Raw genomic sequence first — 26,655 nt, 5'->3', positions numbered from 1 at the left:
CTGGAGACGATGACATAGCCAGCATCAGGACACTGACTGGGAAGTCAGGTGCAGGTGAAAGGTAGAGGTTCAGGGTTATACTTTTTATGGCAAGGCTAGTATGTTACTTTAGCAAAAACCTATCATGGATCAATGGCTTCTCAAAAGTGATAAAAAAAAAAACCCCACAACTCTGAAATTTTGCAAATATGTTTGAATTTTACATATTTTGCTAGCTGTACAGTAGATATTAGCACTAAAAGGTACTTTTCATGGTAGGGCCTTTTAAAATGCTCGTGGCCATCACTGCCTGTATTTCCTTTGGCAGGCAGCTTGACTGCATGTAATAGACTTCATCAGTAGCTCACAAACACTAATCTATAGAGGAGATGCATCAGAACCACCTGGTAATCATTTAAAAAATAGATTCCTGGGTCCAATTTCTGAATACTCTAATTCAGTGCATTGGGGTATGATCAGGATGTTTGTATTTGCATTTGTTAAATCTGCACATAATTCTGATAAGAAATCAGCTTTAGCCCTTACTTCAGCATTATACAATTCAGCCAAGTAACAAGAACACTTGTACCCCCTAATATTTTAAAATAAAAAAAAAAAAAAGAGAAATCAACTTTGAGATCTGTTCTGTTCCTTTGGCATGTGTTCCGTGAAGTAGACAAGGCTATGACCAGGGCTGAGCGTACATTTTCTATGTGCTAAGAATGGGCATCACGGCTCTGATCCTTGCTCAAATGAAAAAATGATGGTCCTTGGCTGGTGGGCTGAAATGGAGATACTAATTGTACTAGATACTAATTGTACTAATTGTACAAGATACTAATCTTGTAAATCTTGGTCTTTAACTATAGAAAATGTAAAATTTGCAGGGAAACATCATCCTCTTGCCCTGTGATACCATTATGTCAGAAGCATTTGGAGGACTTGATTTTTTTTCTTTATTTCTTCAACGTGTTGGCAAAAGAGATGTCAGGAACACAATGACATACCCAATATATGTAAATCATAACATAACCCAGGTTTCCTCTTCCCTAGCTCAGTTCTTGTGAAATACATAATTATATGATAAAATTAAATCTCTAATGTTGATATATCAAGCCATTTTAATGTTAAAGCGAGAAGTTAATATACCCTCGTAAATAACCACTGCCATTATTTCCTCCCCACTTCCAAAAAAGAATCAAACAACATCCCCCTAAAAGTCCCTGCCACCCAAAAATTGGCACATTCAAAAATAGGATCATACATATTTCTCTAAAATTTTATTTTCATTAAAAATATATATCATGCACATCCCTGTAGTTTAATATTAATATATGCCAGAACTCATTTTCTATAATAGCACAATATTTCATAGTATAGAAATGATTTTTCCAATCATTCCCTTATTGATGGACTTTGTTTTTGGTTTCTCTTTAAATCCTATATACAGTGCTACAATAAGCATTTTAACACACATGCTAACTCTTTTATTCTAGCCAGGTATTTTCTAGTGGCATTTTTTATCAAAGGGGTGTAAGGATCTTAAACTCTTAATAGATTCAGCTGATTATTTCCCAAGAAGGTCGTAGCAATTTGACATTTCCTCCAGCACTGTAAGTCAGTTCTAGTTTTTCCCCCACCCTCACCAGCACCAGCACTGAGCATTTTTGATCTTGTAAAGTTTTGCCAATCTGATATGTGAAAAATCGAATTTCATCGTTGTAATTGGCATTTCCCTGTGAGTGAAACATGCCTTTTTGTGTATATTGGCCCTCTGTATGTCTTTTTCTATAAATGGCCCTCTAGGATAAAATAAAGTTGCACTCTTCCTCACACAGTGTACAAAAAAAAAAAAATTCCATACAGATTGAAGATCTAAATGTACAAAGGAAAAAGAATGCAAAATCAGAAGGAAAAAAAAACAAACCCCTATTTGTTTAACTTTGAATGGGGGTGATATTTGACAAGCTAAATCTAAATACCACAAAAGAGGAAAAATTCAGAGTAGATTTGAATATATAACCATGAAGATTGTTTATATTGCCCTTTTGCCTTAGAGAAAAAGTTAAGACAAATGATAGAATGGTAAAAATAAAATAGCATGTGTTATGTATATGACACACAAAGGATTCATATTCCTAACATATGGTTCTCTCAAAAATTTATAAGGCAAAAGAAAAAACAAAAATGAGCAAAGGATACAAATTCACTGATTTTCTCCCCACTCTGACACTCTGCCTCTGAAGCCTGTGTTAAGGTGTGGTCCAAGCGCTCTCTGACATCAAAGCACAGAGCTAAGGTGCGTCCCCTCTGGCATGGGCTTATCACACTCACATCCTTTCTCTAGCTGTGGAGCCTCCTGGCACTGGGGCCTGATTTCCTCATGCTGTGAGCTGCCTGGGGTAAACACCACATACCTAGTCATCAGATCTGAGTTTTCCTTTCTACCCACCCTCCCCTTTAACTCTGTAGCCAGCTTGCCGCAGCTCAGCGCCTCTGGAAGCCAAACGCTTATATTCAGAAAGTTCTATACACAAAGCCCAGGGGCCGCTGAGCACCACGTTACCAATTTCAGGTGTACCCTCCTGTGGAAGGCTGTTCACTTCCAGAGCTTAGAAACTGAGTTTCTAAAAGGTACCTGCATAGAAATCATACTCATCAGAATTGAAAGCAATGACTTAGATTCCACGCACGGAGGTGGGGACACAGTGCGACAACAGGCCAGCATGCCTTTGCAAAGCCTAGGGTGCTGCGTACAAGTGACAACAAGCTATTGGGCCAGGCTGCCCCTGACAACCACACCCCTAAAAGCAATCAGTGAGCAGCGGGAGCATCATGTGCCACTTGCTCCTTTCTCCCAAGTTGGAGATTGCATCTCTTTCAATAGCTCTTATCTGCTATGATAGCCACTACCAGCAAACTCGTCATCATTCAAAGCCCTGCCTTAAAGACATTATAACATCCTCAGAAAGGTCTCTCCCAGCTTAGACTCATCCTCCAGGCTTTGGTCCTCAGTTCCTTCTGAGTTGTTAACACTATGTCCTACTTCTCTTTTATGACTCCGATCACAGTTGTAATTAATGTCTGCCACCTGGGTGAGGATATAAATTCAAATGAAAGCCAGGGCCATGTGGTATTTTGTGTGGAGGGCTTAGCACAGTTATCTGGTGTATAATAGATGATCAGTAAACATTTGCTGAATGAGTACATGAAAACCATAGCATCTTCTTTATTTTACATCACAGCTGTTGTAAGAATCTATAGTTATTGTTTACTTGTGGGTTGTTCACCTCTCTCATGACATGATGGGCTTCACAAAAATAGGGGCTTTGTTTGCCTTATTCCTAGCCCTTTATATGCCCAACATCTAAAATGATTTGGAACATATAGGTGCTCAATAAAAATTTGACAAATAAATGAATATAGGTCCCAGCATATGCTGTTCTTGGCCAACTTCAACTTTGAGAGCATTATCACCTTCATTTTCAAAGCTTCATGACTGAAAATTGTGAGGACCTTCAATCTCCACATATTTTTAAGTCATTTTACATGTATGGTATTACTTCATGGACCAGTATATTATTCATATTATAAAACTACAAAAATTAAATAAAGATAAGATAAAATAAACGTTATATGTTTTCTTGACCACCATACTTTAGAGATGTTTTTTTTTGAATGACAATGGGTCCACTCAGTGGGTTGCATTATACTGCAATCTGCCACAAAGCTAGCTGCAATTTTAATATTTTTCCACATTCTTTAAACCAAGAGTCTGTGTTTTAAGAGAAAAGGCTCTTTAATCGAGGTTCTAGAATGCATCAGAGCAAGGAGGAGGCAGAGAAAAATTATTTGCAAGTGATCGAAAAGTTTTTATTCAGAAGTTATTTTTCTTGCAGTTTTCAGGTTGAGGTTACTGGTTAGGGAGATAAGTATCTCTAGATCATCGGCAATGTCGACTCAAAGAGTGAAAAGCTCAAAGTACTGAAAAGTCAATAAAAAAAATAAGGATGAGGGATTTTAATCAAGTAGTGGAGTAGCAGTAGAAAATTTATTCAAACTTTCCTCTCAATCCATGCCCCATAGAAGCAGGAAAAAATAGTCCTTAGTCATGTTTGGCAAATCAAAAGACATTCACCTGGACTAGGTTCTGACAATCACTATTATTGCAGTTTTTATCAGAAATTGATGGTGCAAGAAACCACTGGCAAATGTCCTTCCTGAATTTCTCCTTAAAGTAAAATGTGTTCATTTAGTCTGGGAACAATACAAGCTATGGGAGAATACATGTTAGAAGTGTGACGGATTCTCCCTCCAGCCATTTCAAATGCTTCCCCCTAACTTTTAAATGAAAATCTAAGTACAGATTTAATCATAATGTGGTATTGAGACCACTGCAGAATTTCTATTTGAAAATCCATCTACTTAAACACACATATCAGCATGACGCTGGTGGTTTCTGTTACTGTTCTAAACTGGAAGGCTTTGAGCCGGCTGCTCTGTTTCAGGGTTTCTGCATATCTATGTGACAACTCAGCAAGGCAGCTGCTTTGGACATTTAATGCTTCATTGGAACACCCAGCAATCTCATTTTCACTCAGAAATAAAAAGGAGCATGCTTATTTTTCTTCTCAGTCATTAGTTTGGCACTGAGTGTTATATTATTAAATTTATTGACTTCTGATTCTTATTTGCAATGAACAGTTTTGGCACGAGGCATCACAAAAGCTGATGCTCTTGCCATGGGGTTGATTTTTTTTTTTTTTTTTTGAGAATTTATACATGCTTAACATTACTTTTACTCTGAGCATCAAAGAGTGTTCATGCTTCATGTAGATTCATTAGCAAACACAGAAAAAGGTATAGGGGAGAAAAAAAGTCACGTGTAACAGTATCACCTGGTGATAATAACCACTTAATGATTTGGAGCTTTTTTCTCTAGGTATAGGTCACTATGTCACATGAAAGAAATCACAGTAAAACTAAACTGTTGATACTTTCTGTATCCTGTTTTCTTCTCATTTTGTTTTGTATTGTATTGTTGGGGCTCAGAGAATGATACCCAAAAGTATGGCGCCTTAGCATGTTGAGTGATTTTGAATTAAAGAAAATTGGAAGGCCTTTGAAGCTGCCTCAGAACCAAGGACTTTCTAACCTTTTCCCCCAGTGCAGAGAGGGTGGAAGTTCCATTATCTAACTAAGAAAACATCTTCCAAAAGAAATGCAATTGCCTTGAAAACTTCTTCCTAGGAATCTCATCAAATAGCCAGGAAAAATTAACCACCAAAGAAGAGAAAAGACTAAAAGTCTCTCTTATGATGCCCAGACAGACTTTTCATCTATTCTCCTATGGGTAGCTCTGACAGGTTACCTAGAAGACCACGTCTGCATAATAAGACAACCTTTGTTCACAGTGTAGTTTCTCCCCTCACCTTCCCAGAACTTGTCCACAAGCCATTGTCTGTTATTGGTCTCATTCACTTTCCAAAGAGAATCATTTATAAGCTATTGTCTTTTCTTTGTGCCCATTCAATTCCCCTAAAATTCATCTACTACCTCTCAAAATTGCTTATACTCCCACCTCCTTCTCCCCTAGGAAGAGGGGTACATAAGCCTCTACCTTATTGGGTAATTCCATAATCATTCTTCTGTGATTCCCCTGGGCTTACGAGCATTAATAAATTTGTGTGCCTTTTCTCCTGTTAATTTGTCAACTGTCAGTTCATTTCAATAGACTTGAAACTTTAGAGGGGGAGGGAAAAATTCCGTTTCCCATTACAGTATTTTGAGCATTAAAAAAAATACTTGTAGACATTTACAACAGGTACAAAAGATTCTACAACATGCACTATAACCTTTCTCATTGTTGAACATATAGGTAGCATCACAGGTTTCTATAGAATTGATGATAAACAGCTTTCTATACACTCTTAAGTCTTTACCCACTTTTCAGATAATTCCCTTAGGAAAGCCCAGAGATGAAACTATAGAGAATATTATTACTGCAAATAGCTTATATTTATCGAGTCTATATATGCTAGTCTCTGCCTAAGCACTTTACATATATGAACTGATTCAATATTGGTTCACTTTTACAGATGAGGAAACAGATGCACAGAGAATCATTCCCTCCAAGGTCACACTGCTAGTGAGTAGAAGACCTGGGATTTGAACCCAGGCAGTCTGAGCACAAAGCTGGTGTTCCAAACCTTTATGCTGCATGGACTCTCTAACCACATATGTAGATGTGACCCTAGTAGATCATCAACATGGGACTTGCTTAATCTCTGGACATGACAGAAAGCAAGGCCCACAAATATTAAGTGAATTATTAAAGTAATGCAGACAACTAATAGCAGATTAGAACTTAACACAGCTCTGGACCTCTCATCCTTCTTTCCAATAACTTGCTACTCAAAGTATGGTCCCTGAACCATAGTGTCACCATCACCTGGGAGACTGTTAGAAATACAGTGTCTCAGGCCCTGCCTCAGGTTTCTTGATGCTGAATCTGCATTGTTAACAAATCCCCTGGCATTCCATTTGCACATTAAAATTGAGTTTCTCTGGCAATACACTCTGTAAACTTGGTAGGTCTTTGATACTTTAATGGAAAATCTGCATATAAGCGCAAGTATTTTTACAGCAAAAAAATAAAGTCCTCATTTTTCAGAGTTAAGTTTACATTAGGTTGAACCATCTGAACTTGTTGATATTTTAGATTAAAAAAGTCAAATATTGGCAATTTATTGTGGCTTGACTTCAGAGGCTAGAGGGGTAACAATAAGAAAAGTTACACGTGTCTGCTAGTCTCTGTAGAAATTGGACTTGGAGAATAAAATGAGATTACTTCTCCCAAAGAAGACACAGTTTAGGCTAGAAGAATAAACAAACAATTACAATGCAAAATGATAAGTGGTACTTTAGAACATCTGAGAGCTCAGGAGGAAGGTAAGTGATGTTCTGAAAGGCAAGAGCTATGGAAGAAAACAATTATTTGCTTCTATTAACAGCAAGAAGGTGGGTAGGCAAGGCTTAGTCAATTTATTAAATGGATATCCCTGTAAGCTGCTAAGAGCCTGACAAAACAAATAGTTAAAGAATATAGATGTTCAGCAGGAGATGTGAATTACCACTTGGGCTTGGCATTAGCACAGTTGCCTTGCATAATAAGCCAAGTGTGTGGGTCTTGCTGGTGGTAGTGGGCAGAGAGAGCTACAGGTCTCAGCACTTTGGGTGTGCTATTATCAGAGACCCCAGTTTGGCCATTTATTTTTTAAAATCAGTGGATATGATGTCAGAAAGAAACTGTTTTCTCCTGTTATATCCAACATTCAACACAGAACACTTCTGTGAGCACATGTGGGGTGGGAGACGGGTCCCCCAGCTAGCAATTCTCTGACACCAGCTGGGTGTCTCTTCTATGATCAATTCAATTCTGACAGTAATCAACCAGAGTTAGCGCCAGATCCCATAGGTTGTTGGCTCAGTCCCACGTAACTTCCCCTCACTGCAGATGCCAATCCCAAGTCCAGATGTCTGGAAATTGTGACTGACCAGCTATAAATCCAGGGTTCCCACGACCCCCTCCTCAGGTTTGATCATTCACTGGGAAGTCTCACAGAACTCTGGGAAACACTTTACTTATGTTTACCAATTTATCATAAAAGATCCAGATGAACAGCCAGATGGAAGAAAGGCATAGAGCAAGGTATGTGGGAAGTGGCTGGAACTTCCAAGGCCAGGCCCTTTCTGGGGGAAGCACCCTCTCAGCACCTCCATGTGTTCAGCAACCTGGAAGCTCTATGAACCCTGTCCTTTTGGGTTTTTATGGAGGGCTCACATGTGGACACAATTGATTAAATAATTGGTCATTGATTAAATCATTGGTCAACCTTCAGTTCCTCCCCCCTCCCTGGAGGTTGGGGGTTGGGGGTTCCAACCCTCTAGTCACATGTTGGTTTCCTTGGCAGCCAGCCTCTATCCAGAGCCTATCCAGTAGCCCCCAGCCACCCCCCATCTCATTAGGATAAAAAAAGACACTCATCACTTCTGAGATTCTAGGCTTTTAAGAGCTGTGTGCCAGGAAACAGGGATGAAGACCCCAGGTATATATTTCTTATTATAAATCAGAATATCACAGTGGATATTTTCAGGTTAGGCGAAATGAAGAACTGGCTTCCCACTGTACCATGTAACAAACAGAGGAATCTTGGGAGTAATACTTAAAGACATAATATGTTTGCTTAGCAGAAGCTATGCATAATAATTTCTAAATATATTGTACAGTGTGTAAAAGAGTACAAAAGTTTTGCTAAATAGTTTCCATAAAAATTTTCCATACTTAGGACATCATTGTTTTAATGTTTTATTTGCATTGTTTTATTTGCAATCTTGCTGTTAGAGAAATGAAACTGGGTTGTCATGTTAATTTTGCATCTTTCCACCGGTTGGTAGAATACTTAACATTTTGGGGAAGTTGGTTGAATCTTTGATTTGGCAATAATTCTGTTTTACCATTTTATCTAACTTTTCTTATTAAGATTCCTTCCCTGGAAAGAACCAACCTATCAATAGCTGGGTCCATGGTGAGCTATTCATTCTGCAGTTAAATGCTCTCTATACAAATTGCATTTGAAGGAAAAAACAAATGCTTTTTCATATGCACAAAAGAGGCCAAGATGGTGGAAGGTCCTTTGGCATGACATGCTTTTTCTTGAGAAACTGTGTTGTAGTGTCACCCCTGGAGAGTAATTCTCCAATCTTGGGAACGTCCCTTGTGCCATTTCTCAGCTGGTCCCCATCTCCCCCACCTCCCCCACCACTTCTTCTGCAACTCCTTAAGGCTTTCTGAGACCTTAAGCCTTTCTCACAGGGACCAACTGATTTCACACAACTTCTGTCTGGGTATTTCCAGCTTTTCCTCAAGCTGGACGGCTGCCTGGGAAGCATGCTGGGCTCCACTCAGGAAATTCTCTGAGTCTGAGGACTCTGTGAACCACATAGCACGCTCTTTGATCAATTCTATGTGTTCAAATTTTTGTTGTTGGCTTATTTTAAAGGAAGCCTGCCTATACTCTCCAGGGCCATTCTGTTTCTGTGGCATTTGGCATTTTTATGGGGATCTGAGTAGGGGAACTGAGTATAGGAATTATAAGAAAACTTTGTTCTTACTGAATCAAGGCACCCAAAGAGACAGAAAAATATGAATTAAAGGAAGAATGGGCCAATAAAAAAATAAAAATAAAATGTTATATATCAAATAACATACTGTAAAATATAAAAGTATAGAGCTAGAAAAAAATAATTCATCATTGATAGGACCTGTAGGTAGAAAAAGAGGTTGACTTCACAATAGTATGAAAAATGTGGGGGTAGTGATGGTTACATCACTATGTTCATTTGTCAAAACACAGAAATGTACAATAAAAATAGTAACTTAAAAAAATAAAGTTCTGAAAGATAAATCAGAAGGTCTTTGGTTGGTAAAAATTAGTTAAAAACTAGAGAGGGTATTAAGCTGAAAATAAATCAGTGATTGAGGAGTGATCTATATAATCTCAGATGAACTCATGTTTATTCCTTAGAGGATAAAACAACAATGACAAAAGGCAAGGCTTACTTCTCTAAATTTGATAAAAGGCAGTGGTGCTCACTGTGGTACTAGCCAGGAAACAGTGGGTGGGCCTCAGAGATCTCCTCCCCAAAGCAGAATCCTGTTCCAATCAATTTTAGGAGGCTATGTAAATAAAATCTCTGAGACCAAATTTGAGCAATAGTGCAAGTGACACCCACAACACACAGAATGGGGGAAATTGACAGGTAGGTGGGGAATGTCGCACTTAAGCACATACAGGTGGCAGCTCTGGGGTCCCCACATTCCTCCTGCAGCCATAAGGCAAATGGTTTCTATTTGTCAGTACCTGTCATTGATGAAATCTAGTCTGGCGAAACTACCTGCAGGTGTCAGCAATTTGATTACTAGTATGTTGCTTCCACCCCCTTCCTTCCTCCCTTTTTCCTTTTCATCCATCCATATCTTTACTGAATATGCCGATCACTATTTGGGGACTGTGAGAATACAGATAAGAATAAGATACTGCATCTTACTCTCCACTTGCTTATTACCCAAAAGGAAAGATAGGATGATGACATACAATACACCTAGAGCACTGGGCGGTGTGTGGGGAGTGTTATAAATGACAGGGAGAGTGCCGTGGATCTCAGAGAAGGGGCTATCGCAGCTGACAGGGGGCATGTGAGAATGCTAGCTGGAGCAGGTAGTGTGTGAACTGGCTTGGGAAAAGCGGGTAGGTGTGGAGCACAAAGGGCTTCCCCAGAAGTGTGCACCCCGTGGACCCAGGCACAGAGGAAGAGAGCTGTAGGCAATTTAGAGCTGTTTCACAGCGCTAAGCAAAAGGAAATAGAATGCCTTCTGGAGGAATGAAGGGTGACTGACTGCTCCAGCCAGGCCACCCTGCTGGTCATCCAACTCTAGCTTACATCCCCCTGAGGCCTCATTAATGTCCCAATTCCTGGGTCTCACATCCAGAGCTCCTGATTTGGGAGGGGGAGGTGGCCCGAGAATTCTGCATTTCTTACAAGTCCCCAGGTGATCCTGAGGATGCTGGCCTGAGACCCCCTGTCTGGGGACATGCCACACAGGCTCCACCTCACTTGTTCTTTCCTATGCCTCGAAATTTCTCAGATATTCACATGACTCCTGCTCCCGCTTTATTCTTCTCTTCTCCTCTTCTGACACTCCTTATCCCCTTTTACACTTTATCTCTCTTCATAGCTCCTATCAGAACTCAACACCATCGCATATTAATTTTCTGTCATCCCATAAGAATGTAACCCCCCCCCCCAGGAGACTGTTTTATTCTCTAGCACCTAAAGCAGTGCTATATTCCTAATACCTACACTCCTGTATCCCTAGGCTTTAAAACAGTGTTGACAAATGGCAGGAACTCCATAAATAGTGCTGACTGAATACATGAGATTCTGCCTTGGAAAGGAGAGAGATGGAACTAAGAACCTGCAGAGTTTGTGGTAGGAAGCATGGAAGCCCAGATGACTCAGGTCAAATGCTGCATCATCTACATTTTATCAATAAAGATACATAGCTTTGCTCTTGTTAGTAAAAGTTTTGGTGTCAGGGGTGGGAGAAAGGGAGTGTATAGGAGTATGTGTGGGCTTAAAAGAGTTGGAGAGGTTTTAGAACAGCTGTATGGAGAATGCACTACCTCATCAAACCAGGCTCTATGGAAAAAGAAAAATTAAACCCTTATGCTGGGCAGACAAAAACAAGGCAGACTGTATTAATTTCTCTCCAAAATACTGAAGTGATTTTCCTATTGGATATTATATTAAGATGATTTTCTGCACATCATTTATTCATTTTTCTTTGCTTCCACACAGAAGCCTGAAAACTTAGAACTGTACTCCCCCATGTGTCATTTCTGCCCTGTAAGTCGATGACTTAGAATATTTTCTCTGCAGCAAATTTCCAACTACTCCAAACATCATGCTACATAGGCTCATTCCAAATGTCCCGATCTTCAACATGTTTAGCAGTTTTGATGCCACATGTATTGCTCTCACATTACCAGACATCTCATGCAAACATGATGGAGAGGAGACAGTAAGACCCCAACCATATTTCAGTACAAATCTTGTGCCCTCATTACAGATGCAAAATCAGAAAAAGGAGCTTGGTTGACATTTACATGATCCCTGAATTCGTCTGATGAGATGAAGACATTCTGAAAAGGACACAGGGACCCAACGAGGTCCTGTGTCTGAATGGTTACAGATTCCTTAAGTGCAAAAGCAAAGCAGAGTTCTCATCTAGTGATAAAATGGGTGATACCCTAGAACTTTCATCTTTTAGCAGTTAGTAATCTGAGACTGAAATGCTATAAAAATACATGAAGTGCTAAAAAAACAAAAACAAAGGTAGAGAAAAAGCAGGAAGAAAGAGAGGGTGCATTCACCTAATATATTTGCATTTTCATTTGTTTTAAATAGTTGTTCATGTTTCTTTTTTTTTTTTTTTTTTTTTTTCAGTTTAGATTGTTAGATTAAAACATGAGCCCTCAGGAGACAGACTGCCGCTCTCTCTGCAAGACACTGCCTGGCACAGCTACTTTGAAGATTCTTGGCTCTAGTTGGGGATTAGAATGATGGTCAAGTTGTGATCACTGGTCTCCTGGTACTTGTTCAGTAAGTGTTTGTGGAATGAGGGAGGAGGAGAGGCCTGGGAAGATAGATGAGGGGATGGTGCCTCCGGTTCTCTAGTAACTACAGGAGGAAGAGAGAAGACTCATTCATTTGGCTAAAGGGACATCTTCAAAGTCTTTTACTTAGTCCCCCAGGTAGATGGCAATGAAAAGGTAGTCAATTTTGTAACAGGATGCATCTATGAGAGCCTTTCCAACTAATAGCATCATAATTTACCTTGTATTATATTCTGATTTACAGGCAGAGAAATACAAGTTAGTGGCAGCCTTTTGCTTTTCTTTCTCCCATTGCTATCGCATTTCTGCCCTCTTTCAATTTCAGAGCTTCAGACACCGCTCTCCCACATATCCTCAGAGTTACACATGCATTCTTTCGCTTGCAATTCCAGCTTGGTTTCTCTAGCAGCTGGGGGCCCAGCAGAAACAGGATTCTGCTTGGATGGTTCAACTGAGGAGACTTTAATAAAGGGGCTATTTACAGAGATGAGGGCAGGAGAAGGGACAGGCAAGGGATGCTGAAACACCCAGAGAAGATTAGTGACCCTTGGGTCTGAAGGGACAAAGGAGGGACAGAAATGACACTCCTTGAGGCCAGACAGAGCTGGCCCTGGGAGGCGGGGCTGTCCAGCAAGAGCCGTTGGCTTGGAGGCCAGCAGTGACTGTCAGAACTGTGGCACTGAAACCAGGAAGGAGGGACAGGGAAGAAATAGCCTGGCCTTCCTCCCTTCCTGCCCTCCTGCTGGGGAAGGGACCCAGGCACGGTCCCCAGAGACCCAGCTCCCAGGCACAGGGAAGAGAAAGGCAGAGAATGGATGGAGGTTGGAGCGATTTCTTTAATCTTGTGTGACTCGCTTTTTGACTTCTTAAAGGCTTATCTAAAGCTATGTTCTCACTCTTTTGTGGAAATGTAATACACTGAAAAATGAGGGTCCACGGAGGAGCAGGTTCCAGGTAACATGAGTAACATGGAAAGAGCCCGAAGGCAATCATGGAGCTGGGTTTGTGGTTCCAGTACAGACTCATCCTCCCCACCGTCAGCTGGCCCCTCAGTAACGCTTTGTGATCCTCCCACAGGTCCTGAGACATTTCCCTCAGGGACATTTTAAAGCCAAACCCACCACCCCTCTTTATCGGGTCCCCATCCACTCTCCCTTCATAGGACCGGGCCCTCCTCTCCTACCTTACAGAGGAAACGGGCTGGCCAGCTTTCTGTCTCTGCCGAGACCCGGCTCCACCACCCTCCCTTCACCTGTTCTTTATCTACTGTCTCTCTCTCTCTCCTTATTTCCACCACATGGCATAAAATCTGAACATACCTTTCTTAAGAAGTAAAAGCAAAATAGCAAAACCCTCCTTCAACTCTAGCTATGACTCCCCACGCCCCACCCTCTCTTCACGGACAGGCTCCTTGCAATCTGCTCTCCTCACACCCCAACGAGTCCTCAACCCACAGGGCTCTGGTTTCACTCTCCGCTCCAGGAGAAGCACCTTCCAGGATATCACCAATGACCTCCTTGATGGCCAAACCAGCGGACACTACTTTGCAGTACTTAATGTGACTGACCTTCTCCCTTCTGGGATCCTTGTTTTCCTTTAACTGATGTTTATTCTCTTTCTAGGCTTTTCTGCTACTTTCTTCTCTGGCTTTTCCCCTGTGCTCTATTCAGCCTTTGGCTTTCTTTTCTTTTTGTGTAACAAGTGCTTCCTGAGTGCTCTATCCTACACTCAAGGTTTCAAGAAAGTCTGTTTATACACCAGGTACTGGGATCCATTTCTCTTCTAGATCCCTCTCCAGAGCTTCAGGCCCATCTATTCAATTGGGCACTTTGTAGATACCTCAAACTATACCTGTCCAAGAAGGTGCTTATCTCCTCCACAAAGAGCTCAGGCCAGTTACCCAGTCTTTAGAATCACTTTACACTATTCCCTCTTTCTTCCCATTTGGTTACCTAATTATGAAAATTCTACCTTCTGAATATTTCTTTAATTGGTCCCTTCCATTGCCAATGCCACGAGTTAGGTCCTACCTCATATTTCTATGGTTGCCATGACATCCAAGTTGTCTTGCTGCCAATCTTCAGCCCTCAAGTCTTCCTTTCTCAATGATGGCAGAGAAAACTTTCTTTAAAAAAATCTAATCATCCAAATTCCCTGCTTAAAATCCTTCATGAGCAAGCACCCTGTCATCTTTGGGAGATGTCAGAACTGTGTGTTATAGGACACAAGACATCAATGCCTCACCTACTTCTGCAGCCTTCCTCCCTCCAAGAGAAATGCCTTCTATTTTAGCTATATTTACTTGCTCTGATTTTCTAGACGTGACCAAACTATCACTTGTAGTTCTTTGCAGCAATATATTTCCTGTGTCTTAACCTAATTTCTACCTGTTCTTTATGACTGAGATCAGGGCCATGTCCCTTCAGTACCAGCCATTTAAAAGAAAAAGAAAAAATGTCTCACATTTAACAAGCCACTCAAATTTCTGTATGTCCTTTACGACTCCTCTTACCCAAGAAGGCTTTTTAAACCTTCTCTCCACCCTTCGGTCTAGATTAGGTGACCCTCTCCTGCACTCACTGGCACCAGGGGTTTCCTCTGGAGGTATATGGACCCCAGGGTTGGAATTGTTTACCTGCCTGAGTTACTCATTACGCCATGCACATGGGCTGCTCTTTGATCTCTGCAGTTCCAGACTAGCAACAGGCAGACAGCCTACAAATATTTATAGATATAAAATGAAATCCTCCCTCATTAAACACTTCCCAGGCTTGCCAAATCACTTTACTTCATCCCCAACAACTCCAGAGATCAGGAAGGGGAAGGAGATGTCTGGATTCACCAAAGGTGGTGTTGTCAACTGTAACTCAGCTGGCCTGGGTTTTAGTCTTATTCCACCATTAGCTCTGCAAATCTTTTTACCTTTATGGAGTTCCCCTTCCTTCCTCCCCTTTGTATTAAACAAAGGGATTGGGGTGTTTTTTTTTTGTTTGTTTGTTTGTTTTTGTTCTCTTCCTGTTCTGACATTCTACAACTTAAAAAAAACCCCATTTACAGAATAAAAATGCACACTTTTAATTAGCTGGAAGTCCAAGGTTTTAAAATCCTACTAAGAGGGATTGTTCCTTCAGGAGAACCAAGTGGAAGAGAGAATTAATTGGTTGGTAACCATTGATATCAGTGTAACCACTGAGAGAGACACTGCTGGTTATCTCTGGTCCATTTGCTCAGATCTGGCGCCCCGCCAAAGACCATATTTCACAGCCTCCCTTGCAGCTAAAACCATCTACCTAATTCTGATCAGCAGGACCATCAGGAAGTGAGGTTTGAACTTCTGGACAGTGGCCTTGAAGGAAAGGAAAATGACTTCTCACTTCCATTTTCCCTGTTGCCTGGATTAAGAGACAGAAGACTCCTTCTGTGGGAGTTGAATGTTGAGCACGGCAGAGCTACGAGACAGAAGGAGCCTAGTTCTCTGGCCCTACCCACCTGCCATAGCTGTTCTGGATTTTTACACGAGAGAGAAATGAATTTCTTTTTTAAGGTTTGGGATTCTTTGTTATAGCAAAAACAAACAAAAATAAACAAAAAACCCCAACCCAATAGTAGCCTTACTAAAACATGAATAAGAAAATATTTTATTATTTTCAAAGTACGCTGAAAAAAAGAACAAAGATGGTCATTTTGTTGAAGTAAACCACTTAGAAGTTTGCTCCGACCTTTAATAAAATAATCTTTTAGGAAACTTACAACACTATCCAGAACAAGATCCTAAAGCTTCATATTCTCTGTTCCACTTTATCATAAAGAAGCCAATGCCCGGAGGCAGACTGAGAAGGCACTTATTTAGCAAAGCAAATTCTAATCCAATAAACCAGTTATCTACTGATTGATCATAATGAAGACTAAAACAAGTCACCGAAAGAGTTTTCATTTTCTGTTCAGTAATTCCATTTACAAAGATGGAAAAACATATAATGCTTTTGCAGCCCGCACAATATAGGTTGCAAAGTTATGAAACATTAACGTCCTTTGCTGCTTTTCAGGGGGTGGAAGTGATTATGCTTAATGTTATTATCCGGAAAGTACCTTGGTGCCATAAAATGAAAGATCCATTATCAGATTGGGCTCTAAGGAGAGGGCAGCCCAGAAGCATTTGAAACCCTCCTCCTCCCACCAGCTCAGCGGGCAGAGAGAGCACCGATCCCCACAAGCACCGATCCCCACGGAGTACGGTCCACCTGTGAGTTCAGGGCAGAGGGGAGCTGCAGCCCTGCACGTCTTTAACAAGCAAACAGGAGGCCCCAGCACCAGAACATACCGCAGGGAAGAAAGCTTTGGGTATAATGAGCTGATAAACAATCGGCACTTAGGAGCTGTGCTTTAAGCTGGTGCATAAGGAGAACTAAAAATATTCTACCATTAACAAGGGGCAAGAGCTAAAAGGAAGTCCCACAAGGCACTGGAGAACTATTCCATTAACCACACACTGACTTGTGGGGGAAAGTTTCAAAACCAACCACAGGTCGTTTCCAGTTTCTCGTGCCCCTGAATATGCAGCACACGTTTCAACCTACCATTCGGGAGCTGAGATAGCTCCTTGCATCATGCCTGCTTTGCTTATTAAGGATGCGCAAGGCTGAAGCGTTCTACTCTTCTGATCTGACTAGGTTGGGGTTTCTGGGCTAGGAGTGAAATGGAGCCAGGAAAACCAGAATCTGATTAGAGAGACCTTGACATTCAGGCAGAAGATTCTGGCTTTGATGGAGTTGGCAACAGGGAGCTGAAGTAGGCTTTAAGCAAGGGAGTCCATGATAAAAGCCTTTATAGATCATCTCGGTATAAGAAAGAACTAGAAAAAGGCAAATTGGTTAGGAGAAAATGGCCTTAACCCAGACTGAGTTTTTTGTTTTTTTTAAGTCCTGGACGTGGCTAGTGGCTGTCACAAGGGAGAAGAGAGGACAAATGGGATACTTTTTATAGGAATAGAAGGAACTGGAGATAAAGTTGTTCTTTGGGAATTAGATAAGAGGGTCATTTGAAGACATGGACTAAAACTCTAAGGAAGCAAACATAGTGAAGAATAAAAAGGCTGAACTCATAATTTCAGACTGAGAGGGGACGCTGCCAGTGACCACACCAGGACAGCTGGTGCAAACTGGGACAGTCCCTGGCAATCTCGGACCAGTCCTGGGCGAATGGGGACTAACGGCCATCCTGTCTGCAAAGAGCTTTAACCACCAAGGTAGAAGATAACTCAGATTCAGCGACCAGCTCTGATCCCTTGTGCTCTAGCCCCAGGCTTCACAAAGGTCAGGGCAGTCAACGGAAGCCACCGTCAGGAAATGAAGGGATGCAAACCTGCTGTTGGGAGACAAAGGGGGAAAAGCCAGAGAGGTAAGGTGGAAAACAAGTACGACGTCCCTGAGGTTGAACCTGCTCTATACTGAGTCACTGTGTTTCTCATGGTTCTCTTCTCTTTGGTAGGCCAAGTCCCAACGTGGGGCCTCTTTGCTTACAGGAGTGTGAGAACCAAACTACTTTTTAAAGAAATTCTTATTTCCTTTAAGTCTACTTCCCTGAATCTCCATGTCTTGTCTCCATGGAGGACTAGTGAACTTGGGGACGAATACCCATCAGTGGGACTGTAGGGACAGCTCGGCACTGCGCATCCACACACGACAGCTGGCTGTGCTGGAACCAGCCCTGCTCTCACCCATGGGCAGGGGGAAAAGGCTGCATCATCAGAGCTGCTGTGCTAGAAAGAAAAGAAAAGGGGAAGGAACTGCTCTGAGACAGGAGAGGCATCTTCAATAAATGCAGGGCTGGGGTGAGGAAGGAGTCATCCTTGGGAGCTGGGCAAGCAGACTAGTGCTGGTCAGTTCAAGTCCCAGGAAGCAGCCCTGATGGTAGGGGGCCAGTTCTCCTGGAAGCCCCAGCCTAGATATGGCAGGGCTGGGTGATCAGCATCGGTGAGGCTCTAGAAGGGATTTCTACGCCTCCTTCTTGGATCACTGAGCTCTCCTATCAACCCTGAGGAGTCTGTTCAGCCCATACAGCTCTTATACATTGTATACTAACTCTCGTGTTTCCCCAAAAATAAGACCTAACCATAAAATAAGCCCCAGCAGGGCTTCTAAGCATTTGCACAATATAAGACCTACCCCAAAAATAAGACCTAGTGATGGGCGTGGCTACGCAGCGTATCTGCACAACCCATGCATTTTGTCACGGAGCTGTAAAGAAGACAAGCAGTCCTTCTCATCTGCCCCATGAGAGCTCTATTGCTCGACATGAGAGATTGGGGCCAATGGTTTTAAAGGAAATAGAGTTAGAAGAAATTCAGGATGGAATTTGGGGTTTGGGGAGTTATGATGATGTTCCAGAAGAAGACGACTTAACTATATTTGAATAAATGTAGATTGTTGTACCGTACTAAAAAAAAAATAACACATCCCCTGAAAATAAGCCCTGGGGTGTCTTCTTGAGGAAAAATACACATAAGACCCTTTCTTATTCTCGGGAAAACATGGTATGTGCAGGCTGTTTTCTCTACTAACCTGCAAGCTATCAGAGGTCGTTCATTCTGTTGGTTAATTTCCTGGCACACAATGGGCATTCAGATATCATTGTTGAATGAATGAAAGCATGTAGCCACTCTCTGTGTTACTTTTTGAGGGGGGAGTTTGGTGGCCTTTTTTTGTTGACAATCTAAAATTCTTTCATCTTCTGTTTTCTATCCTTTATGAGCCCTGCCTGCTTTTCTAATAAAGATTCACCACTGATGACTCAGCATCACCCTAGGGAACGTGACCAAGATTAAACTTCCAATTTTACCTGCATCATCTACTCCTTTCCTTTATTGTTCTGAAACTATTAGTTCCCAAAACAAGATTAAATCCTGAGTTCTTCTTAAATGAATGCTATGCCTAAATAAGTGGCAGAGTGAGAAGTACGGTTTGTGGAGTCCAGCAGAGCTGGGTGAGAATCCCACCTGTGTCCTTGGGTTGGCTTGTTCTGAACTTGGGCTCACAAGCTGGTACCTCATTTAGCTTATCTGTAAGATGGGGATCCCAACTGCATAAGGTTATTCATATAAACATTTATAAAAATGTCAATTTTCTCAAGTACTGACAAATATTAGCTATTTTACCTCCCTATTAAGTACTTACTAAGTGCCAAGAACCATGCAATAACCAAGCAGTACCCATGCTATTGCTTTAATCCTCCCAACAACTTGGTGAGGAAGGTTCTAATATTACCTCTGTTGTCCCAGATAAAGAAACTGAGGCTCAGAGAGGTTAATGAAATTGCCTAAGGTAACAGCGCTACAAAGTTTAGGAAAGCAGAAATTGAAACCCAAGCAGTTGAACTTCAGACTGGCATGAAGAAGGCACTGAACAGGTACTTTTCAAAAATCATAGCCATGTTAGTTCTACAGTGATACCAGAATTTATTAGAGCTCTCTTTTACTATCACTAAAAAAAAGTCTACCCTAATTTCCTGTGACACAGAAGATGCTTGGTTTTCTGTGTTTTTCTTTTTTGTCCTCAACATCACAGTATAATAAATAGCTAGGTTTGCTTTCAGGAAAACGAGGAGATGAGGGAGAAAGAAGAGAACACAGAGTGATATTTGCTTGTATAGGAGTTTAATTCACTGACTCACATTTGTTTATAACTGAAATGTTTGACTTGGCATTTCTGGCCCCTGAAGTCTTCCAATAGCAGAGTATCAGTAAATATTATTTGAAGTCCACTTATTTTGCATACTTTGCTTCATTCCTTTTTCATGCATTTTTAAACCTTGCTTGTGAACGTGTCATTTAATATAGTTATCCCCAAACAAAAAGGTAATAGCTTTTGTTATCAGATTTTCCTTGTAGTTGCTCTACAGATGGTTTTATTTGAGAGAGACACTTAAATTTGCCATTTGCTAAGCATCTATTACACAACGGGCCCTTCCCAACTGTTACTAGTTTCTGTGTGAAGAGGAATGAGCTCATTAGCTGCTCTCAGGAGGCATGCAGGTCTGCTCTGAGGGTTCTGTTTTTTATTCATGCTCAAATGATAATTACATGTTATTAGATTCAGCCAAGACCTACAAAAATATTTTTATAAGCAGGCAATAAAATAGGGCTGCCCCATAATTATTAACAACCCCCACCCAGAATTTATTAAGGGATAAAAATGAGGTAGATTAGAATGATAATTTTGGGTGGCCAAAGCCAGTCAAAAATAATGCTAAATACCACTCGTCCATGTCTTCCCATCAGATTCTTATTCACTAGAAAGATAAACTTGCAGAAAGTAGCTCCGAAGTAAACAAGGCAAACCACTCCCAAACCTGAGCAGCAGTTCTGTTTTTGGTGATGAGAGAATGACATATCTAATGAAGGTTAAAATCCCCCATTTTCAATGGTGAGTACACCCAGAAATATTTCTAGTTTTAAAGGAGCTCTAGGCCTCTATCGTGATGGACAAGTGAGCCTGGCTTCTTCAGCTTCTTCTCAGTGTTTCTTTTTTTTTTTTCTTCCACCTTTCAGCCATCTGGTAATTTATACATTTGGGATTAACTTACTATGCGTGGCAGCAACAGAGAAAATGGCAATCATTTCATTGCTCAACAACAGAGAAAGCAGTGCAACTTCTAGAAGGCTTCCAGTCGCTGCAAGCTCCACATGAAAAAGGAGCCTCTGGTGGCCTCATTTCCCCAGCAAAGTGGCGCTTGGGGACGGACGCACACCTGCTCAGTGGCAGCAGGCCTGGGAACTTACCATCAAGGAGAGCCACACACTGGAATGATTATGGACAGAGCCACAGCTGAGTGGAAGAGTGAGGTCCTGGGTCACGCGAGCATGTCTAAATATGCGATATGTGTTTATCATGTGACCTGCTGTCAGCCAGGAGATGCAGAATTAACTCCTCCTCAACTTGTGCCCGCGCCAGCAGCCTTTACACACGGGCCCCGTTTCCCAGATCTCTAAGAAGGGTGACAAATTACAGGTTGTAAAACCCAGATCTTGTGTGTCCTGGAGACCAAAAAGCAGCCCTGAAATGTTAACTCCTTTCTGTTCCTCCTAGAAACACCAGGGTGGAAAAATTGGGGATCGTATTACCATTTATATCTCCTGCCTCACCTCACCACCACCGCATCCTGTCTCCCCTAAAACTGAAGACATGCTTTTTAAAATGTCCACCATGAGCACTATACTGAGGGGCACCCTAAAGGCAGTGCCAGGATTCTTTGGGAGAGAAAGAGAAACACAATACTCTTTTCCACTTGTAAATTCTTCTCTACACTATTCCTAAAGAGAACAACTTTGTTTTAAGACACTGCACACTACCTGGTCATAATACAGATACATATGAAAACTTTTCTGCACTGGTAATTACTGAGTGACAGTCAGCTAATTAAGACACTGGGTTTACTCCTCTGTACAAAGGAATTGAACTGGAGGAGGTATTCAGGGTTCTTCCAGCTCTAAAAGTCAGGATCCCATATTTTCCAGATTCAAAGAGTGAACCCCTGCAAATGTGAGCAAATCACACGCTGTCTATACCACAGCAAGTCTTCAGGATAATAAGAACACACAGAGTAGCACTGCTTTATACCTAGCCCTGTGCCTCTGTAAGAAAGGCGTATAGAACTCATGCTAACCTACAGAGGAAGAAAAATGGTTTTTTTTTCCTTCTGTTGTTCCCTCAGAAAAGTACCTATAATTTTATAGCTGACGACTTTTATTCTGCTTACTTTGATTTGAACCATTTGCATTGCTCAGATTTGAAAATCTAATAAGCACTCTGCAGACTAACAAGCACACACACAAAATCGCACTCAGCTCTTAAATTAATCACTGGTGAATTGCAGCCCACTGCCCCTGCATGCCAGTCTAAAGGAGAGACTTTGGTTATCACGTCATAATTCACGTGGTACAACAGCGTCACTGAGCATCAACCACGGCCAGTACTGCAAATGCTGGCGAGGGCTACTCCAGAGACAGAATCCCACTCAACCCTGGGCCCACCGCCGAGACTGGCACGCTGTGAAAAGTATGAACAGCCAGACCTGTGTCCCCCACATTCTCTCAGTGAGCTAAAGCAAAGAGCCAGGAGCCGCGTGTACATTTGATACAGGGGGACAGGAAAGTGTGCAGAGTCACACGGAGACCACAAATGAGAAAAAGTGAGGCACACTCAGGAGGAGCAAAGCAGCCCCGGGATCCAAATAAAAGCCACGCAGGGCATGAAAGTCTCTCCACTTACCCAGCATAGCGGTTGTCATAAAGGTGGCTGTGCCCGGGTTGCAGAATCTTCAAAAAGAGGCAGCAGAGAGGCAGGAAAGCAGCTGTCCGGCCCCTGCGCTTCCCGAGGAGGCACTTCATAGCGCTGGGAGCAGAGAGGCACTGAAGTTGCTTAAGCAGCACCCGAGGCTGGAGGTGGCTCACAGCACCTCCTACACGCCCAAGAGTCCTCTGGAAGGGGGTGGGGGAGAAGGCTTGGGAGTGAGCAAAATGTGACACTTCTTTCCAGCCCCCAGGGAAAAAAGTTTAGGCAGCCGAGGAAGGGAAGTTGCTTTAAAACTTGGTCTTGGGAGAAGCAGCAGCAGCAGCAGGGGCAGCCGCCTGCGCAGCTGAGCGGATCTTAATCAGGCTGCCCCCCAGGGGCTGGGCCGCCCCCGCTGACTCATGCCAGGGGCTCCCTGGGTGCTGCCTCCTTTGGGTGACGCCTCTCTATTTTTTTGGTTTGTTTGCTTTGCTAGTGTGAGGCCCCTAACTTTTCTGTTCACCCTTTCTTTCTCCACTACGTTGTACATCAGGAGGACCCTATCCTAATTGCAAATGATTTGCCTGGCGATGAGGTAACAAGCTGGCGTAGAACATTCTAGGCTTAATGTTTTGATCTCCTGTGACAGATTTTTACACTGGTGCCACATGAGGAAATGCACAGTGAATGGTCTTGATGAGAACGTGCTCGCTTGGGGCTGAGCGGCAGCACCTGGATGGGGACAGCTCGCCTCAGTTCCCTGCTCCTGAGGTGCCGGGAGGGGCAGCGGCTTCCGGGGCCTCTGGGAGCTCTTGGCGTTCGCTCTTCGTCAGCAGCGCCGGGCCTGCTGCTGTTTCAGAGGTTCTCGTAGGAAACAGGAGGCCTTCAAGTGCTTTGCCACCTTGGCTGCACATTTGGAATCACTTAGGGAGCCAGACTGTTTAGATCAGAACGCCTGGGGATGGGATCAGCGGTTTAAAAATCTCCTTAGGTGATTCTAATATTCACCCACCACGAATATTGGTCTGGAGCTGGGCTGGAGCGGTGGCTCAGAGTATCTCGTGCATACAGATCACCTGTGGATCTCACTCACCTGCATACAGATCACCTGCAGATTTCACTCACCTGCATACAGATCACCTGCGGATCTCACTCACCTGCATACAGATCACCTGCGGATCTCACTCACCTGCATACAGATCACCTGCGGATCTCAGTCACCTGCATACAGATCACCTGCAGATCTGTCACCTGCATACAGATCACCTGCGGATCTCATGCCACTTGAGACTCTGCATTCCTGACAGGCTTCCAGGTAATGCTGAGGCTGCTGGCCCTTCAACCACACTTTGAGTAGCAGGACTTCACTTTAGAATGAGGTCTGCTTTGTATTCTTTCTCTAAAGACTTGGAGCGAACCATTTCTTTCTCATTTTTCCCACGAAGCCTTTTTTTCTTTTTGCATCCACTCGCTCTACTCAGATACACTGGAAAGCCCACTTGGAGGGCTGCGCCTTGCCCTGTTGACAAGCACAACATTTCCTAGGGCGTCTCCTGTCACCCTCCATGCCAGGTCCTCGTTACACCCTGGAAGAGAGAATGAGCCAACATCTCTTTCCTCACACTCCCACATATAGGCTACTTTTCACATTTCCTGAAGAAATAACTGCTGCACCCTCCAGTGTAATAGCCAGAGTGCCTGTTAGTCATCCCCATCTTCTCTACCTGGGGAGTTGAACCAAACTCCTTTGACACACTCAGTGTCAGGTTCATGACAGAGATGAAATGATTTTCTTTTGAAATGAATCTCTGAAGTCTTCTTCAACTCTCCCAGCATTAGCTTAGCTAATGTGTCTTCTCTGCATCCCTCTCCCTAAAATCTGGCACATCCTCTACTATAGGACTTACCACGTCATCCTAAGTTTTTGTCTGGTTCCCTCATAGAGCTGCCTTCTCCTTGAATGCAGAACTGTATCCTTTTTGTCTTTGTGCACACTTCCTTATACTTCCTAGAGGAAACACAGTGTTTACGGAAGGAACGGCCAACACTGTTTGTTGAATGAATGATAAACCTGGGAAGGGATTCACTCATCAAACACTGCTTCTCTATCTAGATAGAGGAAAGAACACCCAGCAGCAGAGAGCACTTTTGGGGAGTGGAGCTGCCTAGGTGATCGGGTCTCCTGGCTTTTGCTTCTTTGTTTGTTTATGCTGTCTTCCTTCCTGACCTCATGGGCTGGTACTTTGGTCTTTCTAAACGGGCGAGGCTGCTTTCTCTGTAAGATGAAGAGCAATATTTGAAGCCTTTTTGTTGAAGCCAAGAAAGCCTATACAACAGCCAGTGAGCTGTTGAAATAAGAGGTTACTGTGTAAATAAAACATTCATCTCTTTGCATTTCATTATGTCAGAACAATGTATAAATCTGTCATATTATATCACAGCATTAAACTAGGAATGTTCATCTCAGACTAGAGACTCAGCTCACCCTCAGATCATTCTGCAGGACTGTGTCCAGCGAGCATGCTCAGGAAAGGCCCTCCACGCTCTCAGACCAAGGGAATCATTTCCTGGACCATCAAAAATGCAAGAGACTCTGAAGACATCCTATCGCCTTCCTAAAAATTTCAGATCAAAGAGAGGCTCTCAAACAATAGAAGTCATTCCTAGCAATCATTCTCTGCTTCTCTAAGGACCAGGTTATCTGATCAAACTTCTCTTGCAGTAGATAAGCTCCCATAAAATGAGTGATAAATGGAGTCCACTTAGCCAGTGGGAGGAGGAGAGAACAGTTTTATAGATGAATTCAAAGATAAAAGTTCCGTTTTTAAGGCACTGAGAGGGAGTGAATTATTAAACCAGTTAGGGATTTGGAAATGGGAAGATGAGAGATTCTATTTATTGGCTGTGGTTTTCTCATATTTTAGTGGAAGAGTGAACTGTATTAAAAGAAATATTACCGTGCAGAGAAAGAAATGAAACTAATTGGGAAAGGAAAATGTCATCTCTGATTTGGGTCCATTGTTCATGATGGGATAATTTTTAATGTCAATTCTAATGATGCTGTGGGGAGAGATTATGGAATTTTTTCCCCTCAAGTATATGAGTGAGCACCACATAGATTTATCTCAGTAAAGATATCCGGAGGGGAAGATAAACGGTGTGTAGCAATTTGTGGTACCGACAGCCCTCCTGTTGCAGTTGGAGAATGTGCTCATTCTCCACATCTCGTCAGCATAGACATAACCGCCTATCAGTAGTTCTCCTTTATGGTGTTTTGCCATGGTTCCAACAGGTGAGGAAATAGCAAATGTGAAGTTAGGATACTGCCTTGTGTGGTCTCGGCAAGTGTGTGAGGAATGTTCTAGAGCTTCCTTTAACAACACGTCACTAACAGTTCCCTCCTGACTGCCTTCGGCACCCTCAGCTGCCCGTTCTTGCGCCTGTGTCTTCCATCTTTCTCTCAGCAGCATCTATCTTTCTCCCTCCCTTAAACACAAGCCACCTGTCCTTCCCTCCCTCCCTTCCTTCCTTCCTTCCTTCCTTCCTTCCTTCCTTCCTTCCTTCCTTCCTTCCTTCCTTCCTTCCTTCCTTCCTTCCTTTTTCTTTTCTTTTCTTTCTCTCTCTTTCTCTCTCTTTCTTTCTTTCTTTCTTTCTTTCTTTCTTTCTTTCTTTCTTTCTTTCTTTCTTTCTTTCTTTCTTTCTTTCTTTCTTTCTCAGGCTTCTCAGAAGCACACTCTTGAACCCTGACCATTTGCTTTCCTTCCCTCTCATTCTACTGAAACTTTCTCTCAAAGATCAGTGGTCTGTCTCTGTTCTCACTCACATTTGCATGGTTTCTGAGGCTGTTTGCCACTCCCTGTTTGAAATTCTCTTTTCCCGTAGGCTCTGGGACATTGTGCTCTCCTTCCTAGGGTTCCTTTTCTATTTGTTGCCTGCTTAAACAGTAGGCGTTTCACAGAGGACTTTGTTTGGTCTTCTCCTCTTGATCCATGCCACTGCACGCCTGGTCTCTGACTTTGTGACACTTCGTGCTGGTGGAGGGGCTGGGCAGATAGATAAACCCATTGTTACGTTTGGTGTTTCCATTAATCCTGTAGGAACAAATCACAAATGCTGCTATAGGAAGTCAAGCGGGCATGGGTGGGTCACATATGTAGTGTGTTCTGAGGAAG

At 42.4% G+C, this 26,655-nt stretch overlaps 1 protein-coding gene across 1 annotated transcript in view; it reads right to left on the bottom strand.

Annotated features, from left to right (window-relative positions):
- CPA6 (carboxypeptidase A6) overlaps positions 1 to 22,700 on the bottom strand; it is a 259,455-nt gene extending 236,755 nt beyond the window's left edge. Inside the window, exon 1 of the mRNA XM_012739909.2 lies at positions 22,484 to 22,700. Within this exon, the coding sequence (XP_012595363.2) occupies positions 22,484 to 22,602 (119 nt within the window). The 5' untranslated portion in view covers positions 22,603 to 22,700. The remainder of the gene's footprint in view (positions 1 to 22,483) is intronic.
- Between the last annotated feature and the right edge of the window lie 3,955 nt (positions 22,701 to 26,655).

This window comes from Microcebus murinus, chromosome 7, assembly GCF_040939455.1.
Source record: "Microcebus murinus isolate Inina chromosome 7, M.murinus_Inina_mat1.0, whole genome shotgun sequence".
In the NCBI taxonomy this organism is placed as follows: domain Eukaryota; kingdom Metazoa; phylum Chordata; class Mammalia; order Primates; family Cheirogaleidae; genus Microcebus; species Microcebus murinus.
Note: the sequence above shows the minus strand (reverse complement) of the source record. Positions and strands in the feature narration are given on the sequence as shown.